Raw genomic sequence first — 26,228 nt, 5'->3', positions numbered from 1 at the left:
CCTAATGTTTAGATTAGGATTATTTCAAATTGCACATTGCTTACATAGTTGAACTTTAAGTGTGCTCTGTTCTTTTCACCTGTTGAGAAGATGAAAGTGCATCCTTCTCCCTTAGCAAGTGGAACTAAAGTCTTTATGTGTTGGGGGAGAAAAGAAATTGAGGTGTGTGCCATGTAAAGTTGGGTTAGAGGCACTTTTGTCTCCTTTGTTGAATGCTTATGGTCATATTTGGTTCCCTTGCCCGGTTCTGTGGTTGTAAAGATGAGATGAGGGATAATGTGGGAGAATAATGTAAGTGTGGGGAAACAAATGGCAAATCAAATCTGACTCTTGATTTCAGTTGTGGGGAACCTCGCTAATTTGCAGTAACTTGGGAACCCCCTTGAGATCATTAAATTTTGCGAATTAGCGAGTAAAGTACAAAATCAAGTTTAAAATATTGCAAAAGGCACTGGCCACTTGTAAACAAGCATAGTTTAGCTTGCAAGATTTCTTTAGTTTGAAAATACTAAAATTGTATCCTACAATTTTAAATGGAGAAATACTGGGTGAGGTGGCACCCAATAAACCTTTGCTGAAAAGTAGATCAGTAAAAGGAGAATTAGCGAGGTTCTTCGTAATTTTGCTGAGTCAGACCAAAATTCACAGCAATACAATATTGCTTGTTCTACCAACATACGGAACATTGTTTTTTTTCCAGAGTAGTGTGCAATCTATTTTTTAAAAAAAAAATCTCCGTGGATTTTTCCGCAGATTTTCCGCAGATTTCCAGTGGCCCCACTGATACCTTATCCACTCATCACCAAGGTTCGTTTACATTGTAGGCTTTGACAATGACTATGTTTACTGCTAGTTACCAGATTTGTGACTCGTGTCCATCTAATTTTTTTTCATTCATTTAACATCAGACTGTGAGGTTTGGTACTGCAGAAGCCCTTTATTTATCTCTTACAAGACTGGTACAAAACATCTAACCTTCAGTTTTTCTTTTGGTTCTCCCATTCCTTTGTGCATGGATTTTAATATTTTATTTCTTGTTCTGTCCCCCACCTCTTTTTTCCTTTACAGGAGGATATAAATGCTATAGAAATGGAAGAAGATAAAAGGGACCTGATATCCCGAGAGATTAGTAAATTCAGAGATACACACAAGGTAATATACTTCTTTTGCAGCTTATGCAAAATTAGGTTATTGTAAAATCCAGTTTCAATTCCCTCACCCTTTAGAAAATTTGCAAGGACATTACATATCATTTGTTCATCTTTATAGCAGGAATAATGTGTACCTAAACATTCTCACTGCAGTGGTTTAATATTTTAGTTAGTTTTTTTCATATTACTTACTGCATTGCAATCTTCTCTCTTAACACAAATACATTTTTAAAAAAATTACCCTTCTACTCTGCTTGTTTTAAAATTAACCCAAAGTGGCTAAAATAACACATAAGACCAAATAACTAAATTGGGCTGCCCTTTGAAACACATTTTGATTCCCATAATAGTCAGGTAATTGTAAAACATAATTCATACTCGCGTTATTACTAAGCCCTATTGCTTAGTTTAAATTTAAGATTAAATTTAGTAGCTGAATTGAGAATGGGGGTGAAATAAATTAGGTATTATTTATCAGACTTTACCAAAATTTAGATGCATGGAAGAACTGTAAATTCCCATAAAGCTAATCTATTCATTGACCCCCACCATTATGATAGAGATCATATGGTGACTAATGCAAGATGAAAAACACAGCTTGGAAAGTAACATGGAATAGGATGTAAGTATGAGCTTCTGTTTTTTATTATTTATGGATGCCCCCTCAGAAAAATATGCAAAGGGGTAACTGGCTTGGAAATGTGTTTGCACAGCAAATTCTACCTCAGGATTCCCACCTAGAGAAGTTTCTGATAATGTGAATTTATTAATGTGTTCTGGTTGGGAGGGTTGTGCAAGGGTGGAGAAGTGCAAGCTATGCATGCAGTGTATATCTTGATGTTTAGCTTTCATGGAATAATAACTCTGCATAAAGGCTGGATTACTCCATGCCAGTAAATATGTTCACTCCTGACATGAGAACTCTGTTTGCTAATAATACTGAACGGCGGTATTAAGGTACAAAATGGTAATGTACATTCTGGTTACAGGTCATGCTTATTTGCATTTCTAACTTTTAAGTACAAAATAGTTATATGTTGTTGGCAATGCATAATATTCCACTTGGGAATGAGAACCTGAGGATAAGTATTCCGAAGATGTGTGAAACTGGTCATAATGAAATATGGTTTTATTTCCAAGCCCCAACAAGTAACTAAAATGCAATTAAATGATGTGGTTCAAAAACAAAAACAAAATGTGCTTCCTGTTTCAGAAGCAATTGGGCATATTTATTGCCTGTGATTTATCTTATTGGAAAATATTTTTAATTTACTTTTTGAAATAAATGAAATTCATTCTAATATAAAATGGCTATTTTATATATTGGGTGGGATGATTAAAAAGGGGCTGGCTAGCGAGCGCAGTGAACCTTTGCATGTTTTTTGGTTAGAGTTTACAAAATAATAATCAGACTGTTAGGGTGTCAGCATTGCAGGGGGCGTCCATTTACAGCACAGATGAGTCTGAAGAGAACTTAAGGTAAGATTTTATTATTGTTCTGTCTATACTCTTTACTCATTACTTCAGCATATCTTTAATTCTCTCTCCATTTCATTTTTGCCCCCTTATTTTTTTTGTTTACATGGAAGCAGCCTATTCAAATTTGTATGAAATAACTCTGTTGATTTACTATCTGGCATCTTAAAGGCCGTCATTTAAAGTTGCTCTTTTTCTTAAGAGCATCTTAAGTTCAGATAAATTTTGGTGATGATTTTTATTACGACCAGCAGCATAACCAATAGCATTTTATTGGAACAACTAAAATAATCTAAAATATTGGAACAGCTAAAAATAAAGTAAGTATTGCCCATTCCAGTATCTAAACTTTTCTGTAAAAGTATACAAAATTGGAGGTAAGTTCTATAATACAGCATATATAAATATGCCCTAATTAATGAAATTATATGAGAGCACTTCATTTAGAAATTAGATTGTAATGTTCCCACATGTTGTGCACTTTCATCTTTCCCTTCTTACAATGGCTGTTTTCTATCATTCTTAAATATCCTTTCCTTTGTGAGTTCAATGTATCTAACACCATTTTGCCAGCATTTTATGTTAAATACTATTTAGCATCATGGTTAGATATATTGATCTCTTGTTTCTTAGTTATATTACTATGATCTTGTTTGGGTTCTCTGGTCCATGAGCGTGCCCCAGAACACTATCTGACAGGTAAGATTGTTTTTCAAATTGTCTTAAATTATTTGTTGAAAGAGAGAAATATGTGCACATTTTGCTGTCCTAATTTATATGGTACTTTGCTGATGGTAAAATTGATGCCAAAAGGAATGAATTTGCTCTTCCCATTATTTAAAATGCATCAGTTACACATAGGGTGTGATCCTTCCTTATACTAGTGCTGGGTCCCTGTACAGAGGGCTCTCCAGAAGGAATAGTAAAGTTCAATTACTCTTGAGTCAGGCCATTCCTCAGAATGGGAAATTTATATATTCCTCTTACCTTCCCATCCATTTTCTTCAGTTGTTCAGAGAATACAAATTGAATATTTCCTTTACCAAGTGTTGAGAGCAGACTGGATGGAGATATGAGAGCTATATGCAAGCCTTCCATTCTGAAAATAGCTTGTACGTTAAATGTGTGTACCAAGGAGAGAACAAGTAGGAAAAGGATACTGTTATGCTCTATGGTACTGGTGTCAAACTCGCAGTGTCACGTTGCCGTTACGTGGCTTTTCACGACGTTTTCCCCATTCACAGAGCTGGGGTGTGCGTGAAGCATCCAGCCCGTGGGCTGCCAGTTTGGCATCCCTGCTCTATGGCATCCCTCTAGGCACAACACTTGCACAAGGAAGAATCATCCCCATAAAGTTCTGGCATCCATCAGGCTGATAATTGGCTTATGTTTTTTTTTTTTGGTTTACTTGTGAACCATGTACTTGCTCTTCCTCCCAGAAATATAGCTTGTAGGCAAGGTTAATCCAGTGTTGGCGGTCCATGTCCTAGCACAGCATCTGTAAGTTAACCCACACCAATTGCTTCCAAGGATGGATTTATCTATTAATGAGATTTAATTTTTCTGTTGTCGTCATGGGTGTTTTAGTAGCAGTGATGACTTTTTCAATAAAGAAATGTACTTTTATAGAAATTCAGTAACATACAATCTTTTAAATCTCGTTGTGATTTCCAACCTTTTCCTTCCTGCAGAACCTTTGAATGAGAATCATATCAGTGATTTTTTAAAAAACACAGTACAAATATTGTGATTGTAAAGATGTTTGGAACCATACAGTCATATACTCACTATGAAATTAGAAATTGCTTTATTCTCCAAGTTTAGAGAGAATAAACTTAATTTGACTAGATGTGATATAATCAGCTATTAAGCTTCTGTTAATATCACTAAATTGTCTATGTGAATTGGATGAATTTTGCTACATAAAAATGTAATCTTGTTTAGGGTCAAAGTATTTTTCATTCTCTGAACTATTATAGGCAATGCATTCATGTAATAATCAGTACGGAGGAGACAAGCATTGCTTTTCTATTCAAGGTTGGAGATTGCTCGCCTGCTAGGTAAATAACTTGCACGAAAACTATCTTATGAATGCAAAACTTTGTTTTCATCCATATGAATTGAAAGCAAACTATATAAGTCTTGAATTATCAGTGATCTTTATATTCTTGTTACCAGATTTTGGTATTGTGGGGTGGGGCTTCCGAATCTAGCTACAAACTAACTTGGAAAATCCTTTTGGTTTCTAGAAATTGGAGGAGGAAAAAGGCAAAAAAGAGAAAGAAAGACAAGAAATTGAAAAAGAACGGCGTGAAAGAGAAAGGGAACGCGAACGAGAAAGAGAAAGAAGGGAGCGTGAAAGAGAGAGGGAGAGGGAACGTGAACGAGAGAAGGAGAAGGAGCGGGAGCGGGAACGGGATAGAGATCGGGATCGCACTAAAGACAGAGACCGGGACAGGGAAAGAGATCGAGACAGAGACCGTGAAAGAAGCTCAGACCGGAATAAAGATCGGAGCAGATCTAGGTAAATTTTGCAATATAATAATGACTTAATAATTTGGTAATGTTTCTTTTTTAAGTCAAATATTCTAAATGTATACAGTAAATGGCATAGTTTTATTGTTTTTAGCACGGTAAGCTACCCAGAGTCACCTTGTGATGAAATGACCAGAAAACAAATTTAATAAATAAATAATAGCAGATTATGTATAAAGTATAGTGACTTGAGTCCCACTTTTGACACCTTATCTCTTTGGTACCATCACAGAGTTAATCGATAAAGCCATACAATGTAGAACTGTTTATTTTTCTGTGGGAATGGTATTTCAGCAGATTTGTATATACTTATTGTTCAAAGTTGATTTGCCCAATGTCTACCTTTTTGAAAAGTGGAAAAGAAATAATGGAGATCCTGGTTAATCCCTAATTTCTTTAAAGAGGAGAGTGGATGGGGAATCCTACCACTTTGAGTAGGGAAAGAGAATCAAACAGAATGCAAATTAAAGGGGTGAAATCATGATAGAAAACATTCACTTTAAAAGAAAGATATTAGGTGTAGAGTTGCGATCTCTCTCTCATCATCTAGACTTTTCTTTCCAATTAAATGGAAGATCTATTACTATCTCCCTTTCAAGGTTTTCCAGCTTTCCATAATATATAGTCAAATATGAAGTAATATGCAAGACAGAATCAAAATAGCCAGAAATGTACAAATAGCAATAGGACTTAGACTTATATACCACTTAATAGTGCTTTACAGCCCTCTCGAAGCGGTTTACAGAGTCAGCATATTGCCCCCACAATCTAGGTCCTCATTTTACCAACCTTGGAAGGATGGAAGGCTGAGTCAGCCTTGAGCCTAGTGAGATTCAATCTGCCAAACTGCTGGCAGCCGGTGATCAGCAAAAGTAGCCTGCAGTACTGCAGTCTAACCACTGTGCCACCGTGGCTCTCTAATCCGTGTTTCAAATATGGACTAGATGTTCTTCCACAGCTTTTTCCAAGTAAAGAGCTAAACTAGGCCTTCAAAGATATCCTATAGATATATTCCAAAAATAGTATAGGTGTACAAAACATAATTTGATTTAGTTAAGTTATATCTTACACTTAATTAAAATATAGCTAATTGGGTTATTGTCTGTTATGTATTTAATAAGTTTCTACACCTGTCATATTAAAAATTACCGTAACAGCTCTTTGTAGGCTTCAACTTGGACCTTTAGGCTCTGAATCTTTGTTGTAAAGCATAGTTTACAAACTCTAGTAATTGGGTTCACATAGTTGCACTCTGTAGCTTCTTTAGATTCTAAATTGACTTATGGCTTTACTGTTCCAACCCGCACTGCTTCCCATGTTTACAGCTATTTCCCCCTAAATTTCCTTAAATCTTTTTTCTTCTAATATTTCTGATGATCTGTTCCTAGTAGTCTGACATGTCTCCCATCTGTGTCCCCCTTTGATTCAATTTTCTTTCCAATTCAAGGTTGATTGGTGACACAATTTGGGAACTTCCTCTTAATTGGCTTTTAGCCTGGCCATTTCATTCATCCCTAAGTCCATGCAGAGACAAATGTCCAATGTGCTGGTTGACTGGGATATTCATAGACTGAAGCCTCCAAACTTATACCTGAGAGAGAATGTAAAACTGTTCAGTTAGTATGTCTCTACTCAACAGTTTTCTCTGTGAATTCACACTTGAACCTCTTATTTAACCTAAATATTTCCATGCAAATACTAACTCTAAAAAGTGAAACTTCTACAGTTTGAGTGATCCTGTGGTATGTATAGATGGGTTTAATAGAAGTTTGAGTTTCTTATTGGTTACAGGACTTTCTAAGTCATTAAATATGACATTTAGTGCTACTTTGGGGGGGGGGGTTGTGTAAACTATTTAATCAGGCCCAAGTATTCCTTTGTTGCTGTGTTTTCTACAGAGAGAAAAGCAGAGACAGAGAGAGAGAACGGGAAAGAGAACGGGAGAGGGAACGGGAAAGAGAGCGGGAGAGGGAAAGAGAACGGGAGCGGGAACGAGAAAAGGACAAGAAAAGAGATAGAGAAGAAGATGAAGAAGATGCCTACGAACGGCGCAAACTGGAAAGGAAACTGCGGGAAAAGGAAGCAGCTTATCAAGAGGTATTTACAAGAATTGCTGAAAGGTTCCTAATTCAAATGGAAGGAGGGGTTGCAGAATATACCATATCTCATGATACCTGTTTTCCAGGGTAATGCTCTTTTTCAGTGAGGAAACTCCACTTAAGAATGAAGTCTAAGATAAATATTAAATATTTATATTCAGACCTATATATTAGACATCATCAAATATCATTTCCCTTGAATGAATCTCTGCATATTTCCTTCATATGCTGACAATATTCTTGTAACAATTTGTATGTTCTTTTTCTCCTGGAATACAAAGCTGAGGCTGATATATAATTATTTGGTTTAAATTAATTATGGATAATCTTGCTGTTTCCAAAATGAAATATGGAACTATTTTTCAATTCCTGTGTTAATGGTGAAATAATGAAAAAGCTGTGTGGTTTCAGCGTCTTAAAAATTGGGAAATCAGAGAACGGAAGAAAGCTAGAGAATATGAAAAAGAAGCTGAGAGGGAAGAAGAAAGAAGACGGGAGATGGTAAGCGATTTATTACAATACCAGTGTTCTTATTAGATATTAAAACACAGAATTTCTCTTCTGGATATGAAAATATTATAGTGAATGTTTTATTTGTCTAAAGCAGCAATATCATAAATAAAGTGGGAGTTTTTCCATATACGTGGAATTGAAAGTTTTACTTGAGCATCAGTATGTGCATATGTTTATTTAGGCTTTACGATATGAGCTTTGGAAAAGGCTCACAAATATCAGTTTATTCAAAATTGTGGGCAATTTTAGGAACCTTTATACTTTAGGACATGTAGAGTATTTCCCATTGCTTCATAGGAAACAAACAAATCTTCCCTAGTACACTTAAATTGACCCTTTCCAGGGAACAACTTTCTAGAGAACAAAAGAATGTGGATCATTTTAGTTTGCATCTGAGTATTGCTTTAATCTATCCTTTCCCAATTTAATGCTTTCTAGATATGTTGGATAAGAGTTCCCATTAACTGCAGCCAGAATAATCATTGCATATAAAGGCTGGTTATAATCCAGCTATTGTGTTACACAGATGAAGAATGCCAGGCTGAGGAAGGCAGTTTATCCCTTTGTCATCTTTTGTAGTGACTGCATATAATCTGATTAGTCCAAAAAAGGTTTTCTATATGATCAGTTTAAGATTGAAAGTATTATCTAGAGATAGCTTCTACCTGCATATTTTCCTCATGCTTGCTGTCCCTCATGGTTAATTTAAAACTTGAAAAGATGTTCTGCAGAATCCTTCTTACTGTGTTGTATCTTTGACTTTATCCTAAGAAAAATGTGTAGTATTCCTCTTTATTTTTAGTAGACATCTAAAATAATATTTTTTCTAAATATCATGTGAAATAATTTATGTTACCATAAATATAGTAACATGAGACTATAGATGTAGATGGTGATTTTTTGTGGAATTTAACATTTTGATCCACAAAAAAGTAATTTTTATTTTTATTTTTTAGAACCAATTTGGTCTAGTCATTAGGGCATCAGGGTGGCAACTGGGAGAGAGTGAGTTCTAGTTCCACGTTAGCCATGAAAGCCAGCTGAGTGACCTTGGGCTAGTCACTCTCCTCAGCATTTTTGTTGTGAGGAAAATAGGAGGAGGAAGGTGTGTTGAATATGTTTACACCTTGAGTTATTTGTAAAAATAATAAGGTCAGGATACAAATAAGCACACTTAATAGAAAGAAAACCACATTTGAATTCTGTGATGTTTCTAAATAAGCATGCCTAGCATTGCACTTTAACATTTAAAAGCTTTCCTCTTAGCTGAGCAGCTAATTAGTAGCATAACTATATTTATATGCATATCATTACCATACAAATGTGCATTATCAAAATAAAGCAGATTGTTCAGTGGATTAAGAAAACTAATTTTCAGGCAAAACAGAGGAAAAAAGCAAACTGCAGAAAGGAGATTCACATGATTATTAAGAATTAAAATGAACTTAAGTCTTTACTTAATCAAAATGGGAAAATAGAAGTTTAAGGTTATCCAATTGTAATTGCTCTTGTACTAATCAGTTTTGTTATAGTTTCTCCCATAGTTTTGGAGAAATCTACTTACATTCTTTTTAAAAAAAGGAAATATAGCTAGCCATAGAAATATTTTTGTCTTGATCTTTGAAGATTAAGGTTTTGATGGCTAAAGAAATATGGAAGTAAACATAGGTATGCTCCTAGATATTTTGTATAGCAGCAAATGATGGCTTATGGGATTATATTTAATAACCTTTTAGATTCTTTTTCTCCCCAAAATGGGCAAGTTTTAAAAACACAGGATTCTAAAAGTCAATTATATGATGGAACCTTGATTTACCAGAATATAATGCAAAGGACTTGCCATACAGTAAATTTACACCACATGCATAATGATATTATCCAAATGTGTAAAATTCCACAATACCCTACTTTCCAACTCAATAGCCTTTCCTCTATGATGGACTCTGCCTTTGAATTTGTCCATCAAAAGATGATTTCATTGTATGTACATCAATAACTAGAAATAATCAGGTACTAAGGAAATAATGTATTCACTTTTCATAGGCAAAAGAAGCTAAACGTCTAAAAGAATTTCTAGAAGATTATGATGATGACAGGGATGATCCCAAATATTACAGGTAAGTTAATGAGGACTACTATTCTCATTAATTTTTATTGGTAAATCAAGGGAACTAACGGTGAATTGTTCCTGACATACTGTAGGTTTTGCTGTTTTGTTTGAAAATGAATGTATCTATTATTTAATAATTAAATTTATAACGTAATCTTTAAATGTGTTTGTTTCTCTTGATTCTGTTCAGCCTTTTTTAAAAGGTATACCATATTTTTCGGAGTATAAGACGCTCCGGACTATAAGATGCACCTACCTTTTTTGGGGAGGAAAACAAGAAAATAAAGTCTGCCTCTGCCTCCCAGCAATTTGCTCCCTTGCAGCAAACAGCCTGCTTTAGTTTCATTTTCAGCACATCCTGATTAGCACAAGAAATAAAAAATCTGCCTCCCAGCAATTTTCCTCCTTGCAGCAAACAGCGGAGGTCCGCGCAGCAATGGCAATCCCTGCAGCCTGAAACAGCTGAGGGTCGAGAGGCCGATCCAACCGACAGTCAACTGCTTGTGCTAATCAGGCTGTACTGAAGCTGAAACGGGCTGTTTGCTACAAGAAGGTAAATTGCTGGGAGGCAGAGGCCAAAGGGTGGGGGCTAGTGGGTGGGCAGGGCTACATTCGGTGTATAAGACGCACTCAAATTTTCACCCTCTTTTGGGGAGGGGGAGTGCGTCTTATACTCCGAAAAATATGGTAATTGTTTAATTTGCTGTCAGTATAATCTTAACGGATTTTAGTGTAATGATTGAAGCTGGAATTTTAGTTGTAAGTTATTGCAGTTGTAAATCAAGGCACTATGTGACCAAATTTGATTTTTTGACAATTTTTACAATGGTCATAAAGTGAGTCACTGCAGTCATTAATGTGACCACAGTTGGGGGGGGGATCATAACTTTGGAGATGTTTATTTAAGTTAATTGTAACTTCAACTGGACTATCTGTAGAGAGAAATAATTCCTTCAAAATTACAGGTAAAGGTAGATCTTGACTTATTCATTCAAAGACTCTTCAAAGTTATGATAGAGCTGAAATCGTTATGATTAGTCCTTGGAGTTCTATACATCTCAGCACTCCCATGGTCATTCTTCCTGAGGACATATTTGTCTCTTATCTTTTTGAAAGCCTTCTGCCTCAGCCACAGCAGGAAGAAGAGAGTGAAAGTCAGCTAAAGGCAAGAGCACAGGGTGGTGAGGATGAGGGGGGCCAGCGAGTGCAGGGCAGCAAGACTGGCAGAGACCATATAGCTTAGCAACAGAAATTTCAGCCACAATTGCCATCATAACTCGAGAACTACCTGTAGAAATTAAAGATGAAAATTCATAATGAAAGATTCGGCATCAATGTCTTCACAGCTATACACTGCCTTCAAAATCAGAGATGGTTAAATAACTTTTGCTGTCTCCCCAAAGTTCCACTTGTGAAATTTTCTGCTTCATCCCTATATGTCAGTCATTAGATTCATATTTTGCACTAAGCCAACATTTGACTACATTATGTGGAATAAAATATAATGAATTGGTACACTTCCATAAACTATATAAACCAGGGCACAGAAAGTTCAAATAAGTAGACTTTTTGGCCTGATCAAACAGCACACTCAATCCAGATTCTGAATAGAGTTGGATTCATTCTTCTTTTGACAAATATTAATGAAGGTGCTTGGGATTGCGTGAATTTCTAAATCAAAATGAATGTGCTGTATGTTTCAGGGGAAGTGCTCTGCAGAAGCGATTGCGGGACAGGGAAAAGGAAATGGAAGCGGATGAACGGGATCGAAAGAGAGAAAAAGAAGAATTAGAAGAAATCAGACAACGTCTTCTTGCAGAAGGACATCCAGATCCTGATGCAGAGTTACAAAGGGTAAGGAAGTTTTTTGAATGAATACATATTGGATTCCATGTATTTGTAGACGATAGTATGTCAGTATACTGTATATATACTTCATGCTTATTGGGATGCAGAAAATGGTAGGTTGGTTTTTAAAGTGCTCTATAGAATTAGACCATTCAAGCTGACCCTCCCCATCCCCTCAGCAGAGCAGAGAGATTGCCGGGGAAAGGAGTTCAAGAGAGTAAGCCATTTGCTCTTGTACCCGTCAATAGCAATGTGATTATACTGGCAGCAGGAAAGGAACAAACAAAGGAGATTATCTATAAAAATGAAACGTTTTGTTGTTCTTCCTCAAGGAAAAACCAGTCCAGTTGCCTTTTGAAAAAGCACCTTTGAGACAACTCTGGCCTGGATGACTGAGAATCTCCGCAGACAGGAGGCAAACAAAAGCTGAAAGCATGAAATTGAGTAATCTCTTTCCACCCATAATGCATAGTCACGGTCATGTGACTTTCCACTTAGTGACTTCTTAGCAGTAGAGTTGCCAGTCCCAACTAGGATTATTAAATTGGGGCTACCTGTCTCAGCAATTTTGAAATCTTTCTGAACCTATTCTCCGTATATTTCTGCCAAGTCTGCATATCTTTTGGGGGGGGGGGGTCTTATCCTTCTCATTTAATTGTTGTAAGTTACTATTTTGCAAGGAGTTCATGATATGAGTACCTCTAGTCAACACCAGGTTTTCCTTTTGCTGACTGAATAGAACTTTTCCATCTTTGTCATGTTTTTTTTTCAATTTGATTTATATGTTTTATATGGTTAATCCATTTGAAGTTGTCTGCAGTTCATGTATAGCTCTGTGTTTAGTGTTGTCGTCTACAATGTTGAACAAGATATTTGCTGTTAATATTGAAGTTGATAAAAGAGAATATTTGTAGCTCAGGGTTGAGATGGGGGAAGGGTCCTTGGTGTTCTCTGAGCTTGGTTGTTTTCTTGCAGATGTTTCATTACCCAAACTAGGTAACATCATCAGTACATATTGAATATTGTGTAATGTAGTAATAGTAAAATTACAGTGTGTCTGAGGGAGATACGTGATTTAAAAATAAGAAATATAAATAAACAAAAAGAAAAGAAAACATTGTAATAGTGTAACATTGAGATTTCTTATCATAACTTTATTAGCTGTCTCCACCCAACGAGAAGGTGCGTCTCAGGTAGGACCAATGCCCTATTTCTGTTTCATTTCATACATTGAGGCTCTATAACATTTCCAATCCTTGATTTTATTTCTAGCTTTAGCTTTTCAGCCTCCAGTAATTAATTTGATGACTTTTTTTGGTGGAGAAGTTGCCTTAAGTGTAGTCCATGTCCTCTGCATTCGTGGTGGGAAGGAGCATATACTTGAATCACTGCTATACTGATTTGGGTTCACTGCTATTCTGATTTTTGATTCAAGCCTTGGCTTGAGATAATTTTTTTTGAAGGGTGGCAGTGACTTTCACCCTTTGGTTAATAATAATAATAATGGCTACTCAATTTCTCTAAAATGTATCACAATAGGGGAGACTGAGAAAATAGAGAAACTATGGTGCTGATGTTAACAGATCAGCTTCTTCTTCATTTCCATTATAACTGGTAAAGGAAAAGGCCCTTTCTACAGACTTCCTGTTGCTTTTTTTAATCATTCTCTTGTGTTTATATTCCATAGATGGAACAAGAAGCTGAAAGACGTCGGCAGCCGCAAACCAAACAGGAACCAGAATCTGAGGAAGAGGAGGAGGAGAAGCAAGAAAAAGAGGAGAAGCGGGAAGAACCTGAAGAAGAGGAGGAGGAGCCAGAACAAAAACCCTGCCTTAAGCCAACACTGCGACCCATCAGTTCAGCTCCATCTGTTTCATCAGCAAGTGGCAACGCAACTCCCAATACTCCTGGGGATGAATCTCCCTGTGGCATCATCATCCCACATGAAAACTCTCCTGATCAGCAGCAGCCAGAGGAATACAGGCCTAAAATAGGACTGAGTCTCAAATTGGGTAAGTTTTTTGGTTTTGCAGCTTGGCATGTTCCTAAAAATGGGAAGAAAACAGAAAAATATCAAGCTTCACTTAAGTGTTACCGTAACAGGCTTCTTCATGAATTCTGCTTCTCCTCTCCTTTGTAAAAAAATTATCCATGTCCTTTTGTTTTTAATTATGCCATCTTTACCTCGGTTCTGACAAAAACCTGAGAGGAATTTGTATTACGTGAGAGATAAATATTTTCCTTTATGTTACTATAGGTGCCTGCAATAGTCCCAACCAGCCTAACGCTGTGAAAAGAAAAAAACTCACCGTTGACAGTGTCTTCAATAAATTTGAAGATGAAGACAGTGATGACATGCCCCGAAAAAGGAAACTGGTGCCTCTAGATTATGGCGATGAAGACAAAAGTTCCTCCAAAGGCAGCGTAAACACTGAAGAGAAGCGCAAACACATTAAGAGTTTGATTGAGAAAATTCCTACAGCCAAACCAGAGCTATTTGCTTATCCTCTTGACTGGTCTATTGTGGATTCAGTGAGTATTTTGACCAAAATCTCCCTCCCCATTAATATAATATTCAAAAAGCTCATTACAAGAGTTTGTCGTCTCTCATTTGGGCCAGTATCTCTCAAACATCTGATGTCACCAAGGGAAGGTTATACTCTCTATTTCATGAGTACAGGGTATAAAATTAGGGGTCCTCTCTGAGCTTAGCTGTTTTATTGCAGACATTTCATTACCCAAACTAGGTAACATCTTCAGTGCACATGATGTTACCTAGAAATGATATGAATCATAGTAAATATAATCTTATGAATCTTGGATCTGTTGCACCAAGATGCAGTAAATCAGGGTTTCACAATATACAAACAGAAGCACTGTCAACAGTTGGATACCTCCTGATGACTTGATATCTGTGTGAGTCTTTTAAATACAGCTTTTTTTTTCTATGTGAGTGACTGACTCATTTTTATTACAGTGGCATATAATATGTTTAATAAATACAATTTAAAAGTAGAACAATATAAAAAAGAGAAAAATACTAAGTGGCTTGAAGATAGACATATAAACAAAAAAAAAATTCCATCCAACAGGGGTTCCATTCTCAATCTTTCTCAAGCCTGGGAGAATGATTAGGTTTTAAGTAGTGAGCCATTCAGATCTCTGAGGAACCATTTCAGAGGGCAGACACCTTGACGGGGGTGGGGGGGGGAATACATTTTAATTTAAAGTTTAAATTAAAGATTGCACTCCTATTTGAATATCTTATTCCATTTAAAAGTCTACTAGTGTATGTATGACTCTCAAAAAAGGATAAAAGTAACTCGTAGTGGTACAGAAAAATATATTTTAAAAAAACCTGTATTTATTCTAGACATTAATGGAAAGGCGAATTAGACCATGGATCAACAAGAAAATAATAGAATATATTGGTGAAGAAGAAGCTACATTAGTTGATTTTGTTTGCTCAAAGGTAAGCTTACTTTTCTATACATGTAAAGTTGTGTGTTTCTGTATATGAATCTTCTGTGTACAGAATGGCTGTTCTCAGTTAATCTGTACTGAACTAAAGCATGCCTGTTTTGGGTTGACCAAAATGGAGCTCTGCAGGCAGAAGCAGAAGAGGAAAGAGGGACAAAACCAAGAGCATCTGTGATGGCAGGAGTGGGAAGAGAGGGAAGGGCAAGATTGGTACTGATCACAGTCTCTCTTCTGCAGCTTCCAGGATAGTCTGTTTGACTGGCCAGCTTGCCTAAAACATGCAAATACCATATCAAATGGTAAAAATAGCTTGACAGATAAATAAATTATCCAGAAGAGTTGTGAGTTTCCTTTCACTGAAGGTGGTCAGATAGATGCTGGACAGTCTATTGTGGATACTTTAATTTGGATTCCTGCATTGCGCAAAGGATGGACTCTGCAACCTCAAAGCCTACGTGTTTGCATTTATTGTTTGCAAAAAATTGGATCTTGGTAGCAATTGAAAAGTTCACTGCAAAAAAAAAGAGACAGAAAAAGGAAACGAGTTCTGTAAATATAGGCAATTATGTCTTCTCCAATGCACAAAAGATATTAGTATGCAAACATATAAATGCTCAGCCTAGTTGTTTTAGACATGTTGGTAATGCATATCTAAAATTACTTGGTATTGGTATCAAATGCTACTGAGGTTATGCACAAGAGTACTAATAATAAATATTATAGCAAGAATTAAAATTATGGATCTACTGAGACTGATTGTTCCAATGTCGGAAGTAAAAGTCAAGAATATCTTTGGATCCATCATGGTGGTTTACCTTTACTGAGAATTGCTGTGCACTGAAAAAAATTCTAAGAAGCTCTTTATAGCAGTAGTTGTCAATTTGGCGCCTAATGTGTGTATTTAAGGTCAAATCTGAAAGTATAACTAGAGTGACTGGAGATGACGAGAGTTGTCATCCAATACATTTGGAAGGCATCAGATTGTGAGTGGCTGTTCTAGAGTAGGATTTCAGCTTGGCATGTGGGCCAGAGCCAAGTCTGTTGAGTTTTATTGTTTTGAAGTAAATGGAGAGTATATTCTGGAATATGGCCAACAGTCTTCTACACCTTTGTAAACGGAGGAAAGAAAGAAAGGCTCTGGCAAGATTAGAGATTGGTAGGCCAGTGTTCTATGCTGCAGTAGCAACTTCTCAAAAGAGGTGTGTGTGTGTGTGTTGCACACTAATTTTACTCTATTTGCCATGTTTGGATTTTGTTTTACCTGAAAGCTGAAACAAATGGTTCAGTAGAACATGTTCTGATTAGAAACAAAGTATCTCTATTTTGTGCACACCTCTGGTATGTACAGTGGTGTTTAAAAGTATGTGAATCTATTTGAATTTTCAATATTTCTAAAAAAAATGTAATCTAAACTGTGACCTGTTGTTCACATAAGTCCTAAAAGAGAACCTAGTTAAATAAATGAGTAAAAAATGCAATATATTAATTTATTTATTGAAAAAATAATCCGAAACTACATGTGGCAAAATTATGTGAATCTTGGTTTCAGTAATTGGTGTGCCTCTTAGTTGCAATAACCGCAACTAAATATTTTTATAACCATTAATCTATCCTGTACTTCAGTTTGAAGGAATTTTAGCCTATTTCTATTTATAGAACAGTTTCAATCCAGGGATATTGGACAGCTTTTTTCCATGAACTGCCCACTTCAGGTCCTTCTACACAATTTATATAGTATTACGGTCAGGACTTTGACTTGGCCATTCAAAAACATTAACTGTCTTCTGAACACTTTTCATTCAAGCCAAATAGTTGTATTTTTATCTCATCCGTTCATGGAACATTCTTCTAATAATTTTCTGGCTTATCCATGTGGTCTTTTACAAATTGTAGACAGGCAGCAATGTTCCTTTAAGGAGTAGTGGCTTTTTCCTTGCAATCCTGCCATACACACCATTGTTGTTCACCATTTTCCTGATGGTAGTCTCATAAACACTGACATTCACCAAGGCAAGAGACCTTTAAATCTTTTGTTGTAATCCTGAAGTTCTTTGAGACCTCCTAGTATTACATGTCTTGCTCCTAGATGGTGTAGCACTCCTGGGGAGGATAATAAAGATGCAGCATCTATTTTTACATGATTTGCCTGCAGTAGACTGGTGGAATCCAAACATTTTGGAAATAGTTTTGCAACCTTTTCCAGTTTACCGAACAGCAACATCTGTTCTTCAGAGATCCTCAGAAATCTCCTTTGTTCAAGCCATGGCACACTTCCACATACCTATGTTGTGAAGATCAGACTTTTGTAGTTAATACTCAGAATTCCCTTTTTTAAATAAGGCAGGGCCTCCTATATTTATACTAATTTTCATTCCTTTTATTGAAATATTTGACTCTTAAGTACCCCTTCAAATGAATTTTTCATCCTGATAATCCTAAAGATTTGTATACATTTGCTACGCACAGATTGATAGCTTTGAATTAGTTTCTTCAATAAATGAACCAGATAATGTTCTTGATTCATTTGTTTTAACTGGATTTTCTAATTTTAGAATCTGTTTGGATAACTGATCACATTTTAGGTCATATTTATTCAGAAATTTTGAAAATTCAAATGGATTCACAAGCTTTTAAGAATCACTGTATAATGGCTGACTAATGTTTGGATACTCCATTTTTCACACCTCTACTATTCTGTGTTATAAAATTTATTGAAATTTTACTGGAGGAAATCAATCAGTCACCTTTTGGTGTTTTAATTGGTGGCTTTAGATGAGAAATCTGTTGATGGACCTGTATAGCACTTTTATATTGATCATGTGTTTTGAGAACCATGGTATGCTGCTTCTGAGATTGCTTATGACATGGTGTCTATTTGTAACATCTGCCTTAATAAAAATTGAAATGCCTGTTAAAAATTACATTTCATAATTAGCATGTTGTCTCTCATATTCAGTGTGGAGACTTATAAGTGCCATATTTGCTTGAGTGCATCTGGAAAAAACATTTTATTTGAAATCAAAAGTGAGACTTGAAAAAGATTTAAGATAATTTGTTACCTTGAGTTTATCTGTTAATACTGATAACATTTCCAAGTCTTATGTGCTTCCATTTTTTAAACTGTTTAAAATGCTAAGACCTATGTATCTGTTTTTTAGGTTATGGCTCATAGTTCACCACAAAGCATTCTGGATGATGTTGCTATGGTGAGTAAAAGCAAGAATTTACCAGTATAAACTTGTAACACTTTATGAGAAGACAAAATTGCTGGTTTTACAAAATGAATGTGGAATAATAATTGCAATGATCATGCCCTAAATTGGAAATTTTCTCTTTCTCCTACAGGTGCTAGATGAAGAAGCAGAAGTTTTTATAGTCAAAATGTGGAGGTTATTAATATATGAAACAGAAGCCAAAAAGATCGGTCTGGTAAAATAAAGACTTCTTTTATGGTTCCATTTCAATTTTTGTTTCACATTACTGAAGAACTTTGAAGTTTCTCTGTGCTCAGAGACATTTGTGAGACCTGTATTTTTTAAATGTAGAAAATGTGAATTTTTTTCATCCTCTGTTTCATTGAGGCTATCTTTGTTCCATTTCTCTGCTTCCTTGATTGTAATTCTCCAAATCCTACATTGGTGGTTTTCACGCGCCAGATAAAGTAACAGGTATGATTTATAAACTGCAGTTACTGTATACAGTCTCTGACCTTCATCTTCTAGACTGCTTCTTGTAAATATTGAAGACACTCATGTTTTAGAAAACATCTCCACTTACTACATACGGAAATAATTGAACTTTATGTAAATGCACCAGTCTCTTTCCCTCCATTTTTAAAATAGAATAAACTTTAAAATTCCAAAAATGGATGGGCAGTCATTTTGCTGGAAGACAATTTTCACCTGCATGGATGTGAACTTGTTCACTTGTTGGGCTTTGTAATATTTTAGATGGCCTGTCCTGTAGAAAAAACAAATGGTGGACTTGCATAAACTCAGGACTTTCATTTTAACTATATCACAACCTCTCATACTTAGTTTTCTTGTTGTCATCATTGTTTTAATTAGGACAAATACCACACAGTTATAATTACTTTTGGCCCTTCTAATAGAAACATGACATCTTAATTTTTAATATTTAAAACTGGAAATAGGCCAGTTTGGGATATTTGTGGAAAGCAATGGTATAAAGGTGTAATTTGAGCAGAACAATTTACAATGTTAGATCACAATGTGTTCAACAATGGGAAAAAAAACTTTTACGTAAGCCATCAAGTCAGCTGTGACTTTATTCTTTTTTGTACTGTAAAATGTCTGTCAGATTTGTAGAGGGCACCATTTCCTGCCATCTTACTCTATGGGTTTTATACATATGCTAATGTGGTATAAATAACAATGTACTGTAAACTGCATTTTTAAAAATCTCACAAGACTGTATGCCATAGGTTTCTTGATTGCAGGACAAACACTTTCCAGGAAGCAACAAATTGTCTTAAAAAAAAATCACTCTTCTGATATCTCTTTACCTGAAGAAATACAGATCACATACTCAGAAGGTATAACTGTGATCCCATGTTACTGAATTCTTGCATCTGAAAACTTGTTCTTAATGGGATCCTATAAAAGTTTCATCGTGTAAATATTTCCAATATTAAAAATGTATATATTTGATCTGGATTTTGATTACTCAGGTTTTAAGATAATATCGATACTTCTATTTCAGTTATGGGAGGAAGGGAATATAAGTGATTAGTTGATGTGCTCATATTGCGGTATAGACTAATCTCAGATTTTGCCCATTTGTCAAACCTCAACATTGTATTGGATCGTGACCAAGCTACAAACTGATCCTAATAATATTAGTTTTAATCTTTTAAAAATCTATATCTAATAAACTACTGGACACAATCACGGGAGCACCCCAAAAGGGGTGCCATCTACTTATCCCCGTTATTTTGTGGAGTTTTCTTATCTAAGTTAACTGGCCCTGACCCCTAGTTATCTGCTAAACTCAAACTCAGTCATGTACCCTATATACTGGTATTAGAAGGTTTGTGAATTTTTTTAGAACAATGTTGCAGTATCATCACATGCAATCTGATCAAAGTTTCATCTAAATCTGTAATAAACTTTGGATAAATAGCAAGTCTTTATTGAATCAACATTCATTATCTTTGTTGGGGAAAAAACCTCATGAAGCCTTAGGACAGGGCTGTCAAACTCATGGCAGTTACACACTAGCCACACCCACACCCAGTTTAGCAAAGAGGGGAAAAGTCCCGATATGTCATGTGATGCTGCAAGTTTGACACTCCTGCCTTAGAATATGAGCTTTCTTAAGATTGTGTGTTGAGTTAAATGTTGAAATCAATGAGATGGCAGTATAGTACAGCTTTGGGGGTGGAAAGGTCCTCCAGAGTTTGTTTTAAACTACGTATCTTGCCATCATCAGAGTCTGCTGTTCACAACACAACCTTTATGGAAGTAGATCATGCCCAAATGAGGATTTTCTGGATCTCAGAAAAAGTTGAGGTTTGGAAAGAGTTATAAAAATGTTTTGGCCTCCAGCGATCCACAGTAAATCAGTTAGTGTTCCAGTGGAGAAAATGGAATGCCCTTGTTATTCTTCGCAATATTGAAAGTCATAATTCTGACACAGGCCACTCTTGCATTATCTGACACCAATGTTCATGATCCCGCCAGAAGGAAAATACTTCACAACAGGATAACTTCATGCTTCAGAGAATAACAAAGAAGGAAAACATGATTTTCGAAAAACACATTTCCATCCATGTCAAGCTATCAGAACAATGTTTTGTAGACCAACAGCAACAGTGGACATTATTTGGCATTGACGAGAAATATTTCATTAAAAAAAACCTTGCCAACAAAAGTACTTCATTCCATCTGTGAAGCATGATGGGGAGAAAAATGATATGTTGCTTTGCAGGTTCAAGACCCAGACAATCATTGGGAGAGAAAGGAATTTTGGCTTGTGCAACTGCTGCAGGAAGTCAGAGTCCAGTTCATGAATGGAACCCAAAACAAATGTAGGATATGGAACATGATAATAAAATTTAATTCAACTGAAATATGGTACAATCTGAACTAAGCAGTTTATACAAGACAGCATCATCGAAGTCAAGCAGATCTATAACCAGGACTAGATCAAAATATCTCTAACCTGATGTGCAGAATTGATCTACAAATGTAAAACATTTGAAGTCACTGCAGCTAAATTGTTCCATTGCTATATCTGTTATGGAAGGAAGGAATTAAGAGACATCCCTTCAGGGCAGACAGAGTCAGTTTATTATTGCAATAAGGTTCAGATAGGTATTGCTACCTCAAAATCTGAGCAAGGTAATGAACATGAGATTCCAGTTTTATACAATATCAAACAAAGGATTCTGTTAACTCAGCAGTTCATATGATCATATACATGTTATTTTTAATTGACATTAAATTTTACATTTTCTTTGCCAACAGTCATAATTCTTGTAAATTACTGAAGCATAGATTCAAATTATCTCTTGTTGATGTTACATGTGGTCATCCTTTGATCTGTTTTAACCTTCAAACAAATATCTCTATCTCTGATAACTGAGGGGCCCCTCTTGTGAATGTTTCTACTTCAAAGGAATTCTCTGCCTTTCAATTGGATAATTGGCTTCCCTTAAACAAGCACATTTCCTTTCTTAAAATACTATGAATAAAGAGGGCCTTTCAGTGATCATCCAGCTGGACCCGCTTACCTACATTATATCTAAACCTTTAAAACAGTGGTTCTCAACCTTCCTAATGCTGCGACCCTTTAATACAGTTCCTCATGTTGTGGTGGCCCCCAACCAGGGGTGGGTTCTAAATTATTTTACTACCGGTTCTGTGGGCGTGGCTTATTTTGTGGGCATGGGTTGGAGGTTATGTGACTGGGTGGGCGTGGCTAGCTGGTCATGTGACCGGGTGGCCATGGCTATGTGTATAGGGACTACTCAGAGGGCTGAAAAAAGTCATTTCTGACAGGTCCTCGCACTTTTGACTGGTCCTCACATTTATGACCATCCTCACATTTATGCCCGTGCAGCATTCTTAACAACCATGTCACTCATTTCACAACTGCTTCTCTTCACCATGGTGACAAGATAGGGCAAAAATGTAAAATGTGAGGACAGTCGTAAGTTCGAAGACTGGTCAAAAGTGCGAGGACCAGTCAGAAATAACTTTTTCAGCCCTCTGAGTAGTCCATATGCATAAAAGGATACAGCAATAGAGAGGGATGAAGGAAGGGAAGGGAAATTAGAGTAGGAGGAAGAGTAAGAGAGGGAGGAAGAGAGGAGGAGAAGGAGAAAGGAAGAAGTAGGGAGGAGAAGAAGAGGTTGGGGGGAAGAGAAAGTAAGAAGGAAAGAAAGGAGAGAGGTGGTAGGTTTGAGGAGAAAGATTGCTGTACAATAAAAAAGATGAAAGGGAATAAAGCCAACCCCAAACAAATATAAAGATATTAAGATAAAGACTGAATTGTTAAACTTTAAAGAATAAAAGAGAATAAATATGAATAAATAGCAGTAATTAGAAACACACATACAAACATACAATGTATTTTCTTTGAACAGAGTATTTGGCCGGTTCATAAATTTAAACAGTGTTTAGTCATTTCAATTAAATTTACAATTTCTATATTTCCTTTTTGCCATATTTATTCATCTATTTTTATAAAAAACCAATATTACCCTTCATCCTCATCTCTAATCTTAAATTCAATTTTTCCCTTCTATATTATACCCCTTCCCATTGTCATCTATTTTTATATCCATCCTCACATTGGTTAATTATGTAATATTACAGTTGTTTAATATGAATTCAACATTTTAATATAAATCTATTAGTTATATAACTACCTTTTTTGTATATTAATCAATATGAACATGAATATTCCAATTATTTCCATGCAATCTAATTTCTTACAAATCAATTAATTATATTTACCAATAATAAACTAAATAATTTCCCCCATATATTCCTCCAAACCACAACTTAATCATTTCTGCTTTCAACACAATATACAATTAATAGTATCTCAATTATTACAATTCCCTAGTTAAATAGAGCTTTTTTTCTTTTGTGTTTTAAAATCTCCTCTTTTTCCCTAAATTTCCCGTTGTTTGCACCTACCTTTTTTGGTGAGGAAAAAGAAAAGAAATGCCAACAGGCTGCTTTACTTTCTCTTTCGTTTTTCAGTATAGCTAGGGGGAAAAAAATCTGCACTCTTTCCAAGCAAGCAAAAGAGCCCTGAGCAAAACAGCTGAGAGCAAATCAGCTGGGGGTCGGGAGCCGATCTAAGCAAGGGCTAATTAGCCTCTGCTGAAGCTCCCGGGGCCAATAAAATTACAAAAAAACACCGAACCCTTTGTTAAATTGCTGGCTCCCCCGCCCCTCGCCCACCATTATTTATTGGCAATAAATAGTGGTGCGGAGGGGCGGGGCAAGCCAGCAATTTAACAAAGGGTTCGGCTGCACCACTGGCTCTAGGGCGGCCCTTTGAAGCCCCACGGCAAGAACTTAAACAGTTTTTTTTCCTCTAGCCAGCGGAGGCAGCAATAGATTGGGAGTGGGCGGGGTAAGCGAACGGCCGGCGATCCAACAGAGCAGAGAGGGAGGGTGAGTGAAGGCGTGGGGGGGGGCGAGAGAGGGCTTTGGCGACCCCTGTGAAATGGCCGTTTGACCCCCAAAGGGGTCGCGACCCCCAGGTTGAGAACCGCTGCTTTAAAATAAACTAGCTGGACACCTATGCTTAGCTACAAAACTGTGCTCAGGCTTGATAAATTGACACTTGCAGCCTGAAACTTAATGTAGAATGTGTAACTCCATAGTATCAGTGTGTGTTAATATAATGCATCTGGCAATTGGAACAGAGGGGAGGGGAAGTAGAATGTCCCAGCCAGCAGCATCGATCAGTATTCATCTGGCTAGCATCCTGTCTGAGAGTAGAGGGGTGTTTGGAAACTCACAGTATTTGCTGTGTGAACAAGGAGACAGGAAGGAGGCTGGGCGGCGTGGCTTAGCTCAACTATTCTGTAGTAAAGCTGCTTGCTGCTGTGAAAGTAAAACTCTTGCATTTGGAGCAGATTTAATTTAATTGACCAAACTAAGTAATAATTTTAATTAACAATTTTATGATGTTTGTGTGTCTATATTTTTCTTGACTGTACACCGCCTTGAGTCCTACGGGAGAAAGGCAGTATAGAAATATAATAAATAAATAAATAAATAAATTTCTTTTCAGGTGGGGAGGGGGAGTACAACTCCTTAGCATCAGAGGGTGTTAATAATATAGGAAATACTAATGCTCTGATGGTCCTTTCGAAAAATCCTCTCAGCACCTAGAAGCCAAGAGGAACGTACGTGGCAAATTTCAAGTTTGTAGGCTTTATGGTTCTGGAGATTTCGTGATTAATGCATGAGTGGTTTTCGCTTTTATATATATAGATTCCAACAAGGACTGAATTTTTACTCACTTTCAATAAAAACACAATACACTTTTTAATAATAGGGTAAAAATGAAGCTCAGACATTGCAAATTATAATTCTACAGGATTACAATTGATTCTAAATGGTTCATCAACATTGCTCCTGATAAGATTCAATTTACAATTGAAATTAAATATATTGTATAAACAAACTTCTGAGGAGGCATTTGCTTATAGTGGTTAATTGTCTTCACTGTTAGGAAGTTTCTCCTTAATTCCAGGTTGCTTCTCTCCTTGGTTAATTTCCATCCATTGTTTCTTGTCCTGCCCTCTGGTGCTTTGGAAAATAAATTGAGACACCCACCCCCCTCTTTGTGGCAGCCTCTCAAATACTGGAATTCTGCTATCATGTCCCCCCCAATCCTTTTTTCTAAACTAGCCAAACTCAAATCCTGCAACTGTTCTTCATATGTTTTAGTCTCCAGGCCTTTAATCATCTTATTTGCTCTTCTTTGCACTTTTTCCAAAGTCTCAACATCTCTTTTGTAATGTGACCAAAACTGGATATACACTATTCCAGATGCAGCCTTACTAAGGCTTTATAAAGCAACACTAATACTTCACATGATTTTGATTCTACACCTCTGTTTCTACAGCCAAGGATTGTATTTTTTGGCTGCTGCCAAAAAGTGCTGCACAAAAAAAATGCTGCTTCACAGGGAATACAATTAAAGCTGTAGTTTTGAGACTATTGAAGATTAAAACCATATTCCTGACAGTTATTGGTGCCAATGTATTACATTCAAAACTAGTATTATCTTAAGTGTTTTTGTGGTGACTTTAAAACTGCAACACTAGGAGTGAATTATGCATAAAACTACTGGTTATCATGGGATTTTTGTAAATAGAGATTTATTCATGGCATGCTTGTTTTTTATTTAATGCAATATGTCAAAATGACAATTACAGGCTGAGCAAGAATCTTGCCTTTATTATTTAAACCAAACTGACTATTTAGGCCTTAGGGTAACATACAAACTCAGCCATTGATAGCGTGGCAAAGTAATGTTCTAAATTAGATTTAAAGGATTAGTTCCTATGTCCTTCATTTCCTCCAAATGAAAATATTTATATAATGTTTTAACTATAACAAAACTTACTTGAAATGTCATGGTTCTGTAGGACGAAATATCCTTCTGGGTTCAGCTCCAAGTGGGGAAAAAGACACTGGAAACATAGAGACTGCTTGGAAAGATGGTTTAATGGTGGACAGGATCACATGGTTTGAGTTCCTGAACAGAAAAGGGGCGAGATGCAGTGAGTCCCCAGGTTTTATGCCCTCTCTGGCTTTGAACTTCCTGGGGCCCAGAAAGAGTATCCTGATTGGTTGTCAGACTCCCAGGGGGTGGGGGTCTTAGCTAGCCTTGCTGGCTGATATAATCTTCCCAGGTGCCATGTGTTGAGTTTCTGTTGCTAGATGGGTCCTATTGTGTTAGTTTCTGTTGCTAGATGGGTCCTATTGTGTTAGTTTCTGTTGCTAGATGGGTCCTATT

General features: G+C 36.3%; 1 protein-coding gene across 4 annotated transcripts in view; it reads left to right on the top strand.

Annotated features, from left to right (window-relative positions):
- Window positions 1–20,357, top strand: part of RBM25 (RNA binding motif protein 25) — a 35,598-nt gene extending 15,241 nt beyond the window's left edge. For 2 of the 4 annotated variants that reach the window (XM_034417709.3, XM_034417710.3), the window contains 12 exons: window positions 754–807; window positions 1,069–1,152; window positions 4,877–5,151; window positions 7,061–7,259; window positions 7,673–7,762; window positions 9,818–9,891; window positions 11,588–11,738; window positions 13,420–13,744; window positions 13,990–14,264; window positions 15,106–15,204; window positions 18,371–18,418; window positions 18,558–20,357. In XM_034417709.3, the coding sequence (XP_034273600.1) occupies window positions 754–807; window positions 1,069–1,152; window positions 4,877–5,151; window positions 7,061–7,259; window positions 7,673–7,762; window positions 9,818–9,891; window positions 11,588–11,738; window positions 13,420–13,744; window positions 13,990–14,264; window positions 15,106–15,204; window positions 18,371–18,418; window positions 18,558–18,650 (1,767 nt within the window). In that variant the 3' untranslated portion in view covers window positions 18,651–20,357. The remainder of the gene's footprint in view (window positions 1–753; window positions 808–1,068; window positions 1,153–4,876; window positions 5,152–7,060; window positions 7,260–7,672; window positions 7,763–9,817; window positions 9,892–11,587; window positions 11,739–13,419; window positions 13,745–13,989; window positions 14,265–15,105; window positions 15,205–18,370; window positions 18,419–18,557) is intronic. The other 2 variants (XM_034417711.3, XM_087882424.1) reach the window with 1 other exon arrangement.
- Window positions 20,358–26,228: the final 5,871 nt, after the last annotated feature.

This window comes from Pantherophis guttatus, chromosome 1 (genome assembly GCF_059756535.1).
Source record: "Pantherophis guttatus breed Tessera chromosome 1, ASM5975653v1, whole genome shotgun sequence".
NCBI classification, from domain to species: Eukaryota; Metazoa; Chordata; class Lepidosauria; order Squamata; family Colubridae; genus Pantherophis; species Pantherophis guttatus.
The sequence above is the reverse complement of the archived record's forward strand: the minus strand, read 5'-3'. Positions and strand labels throughout refer to the sequence as shown.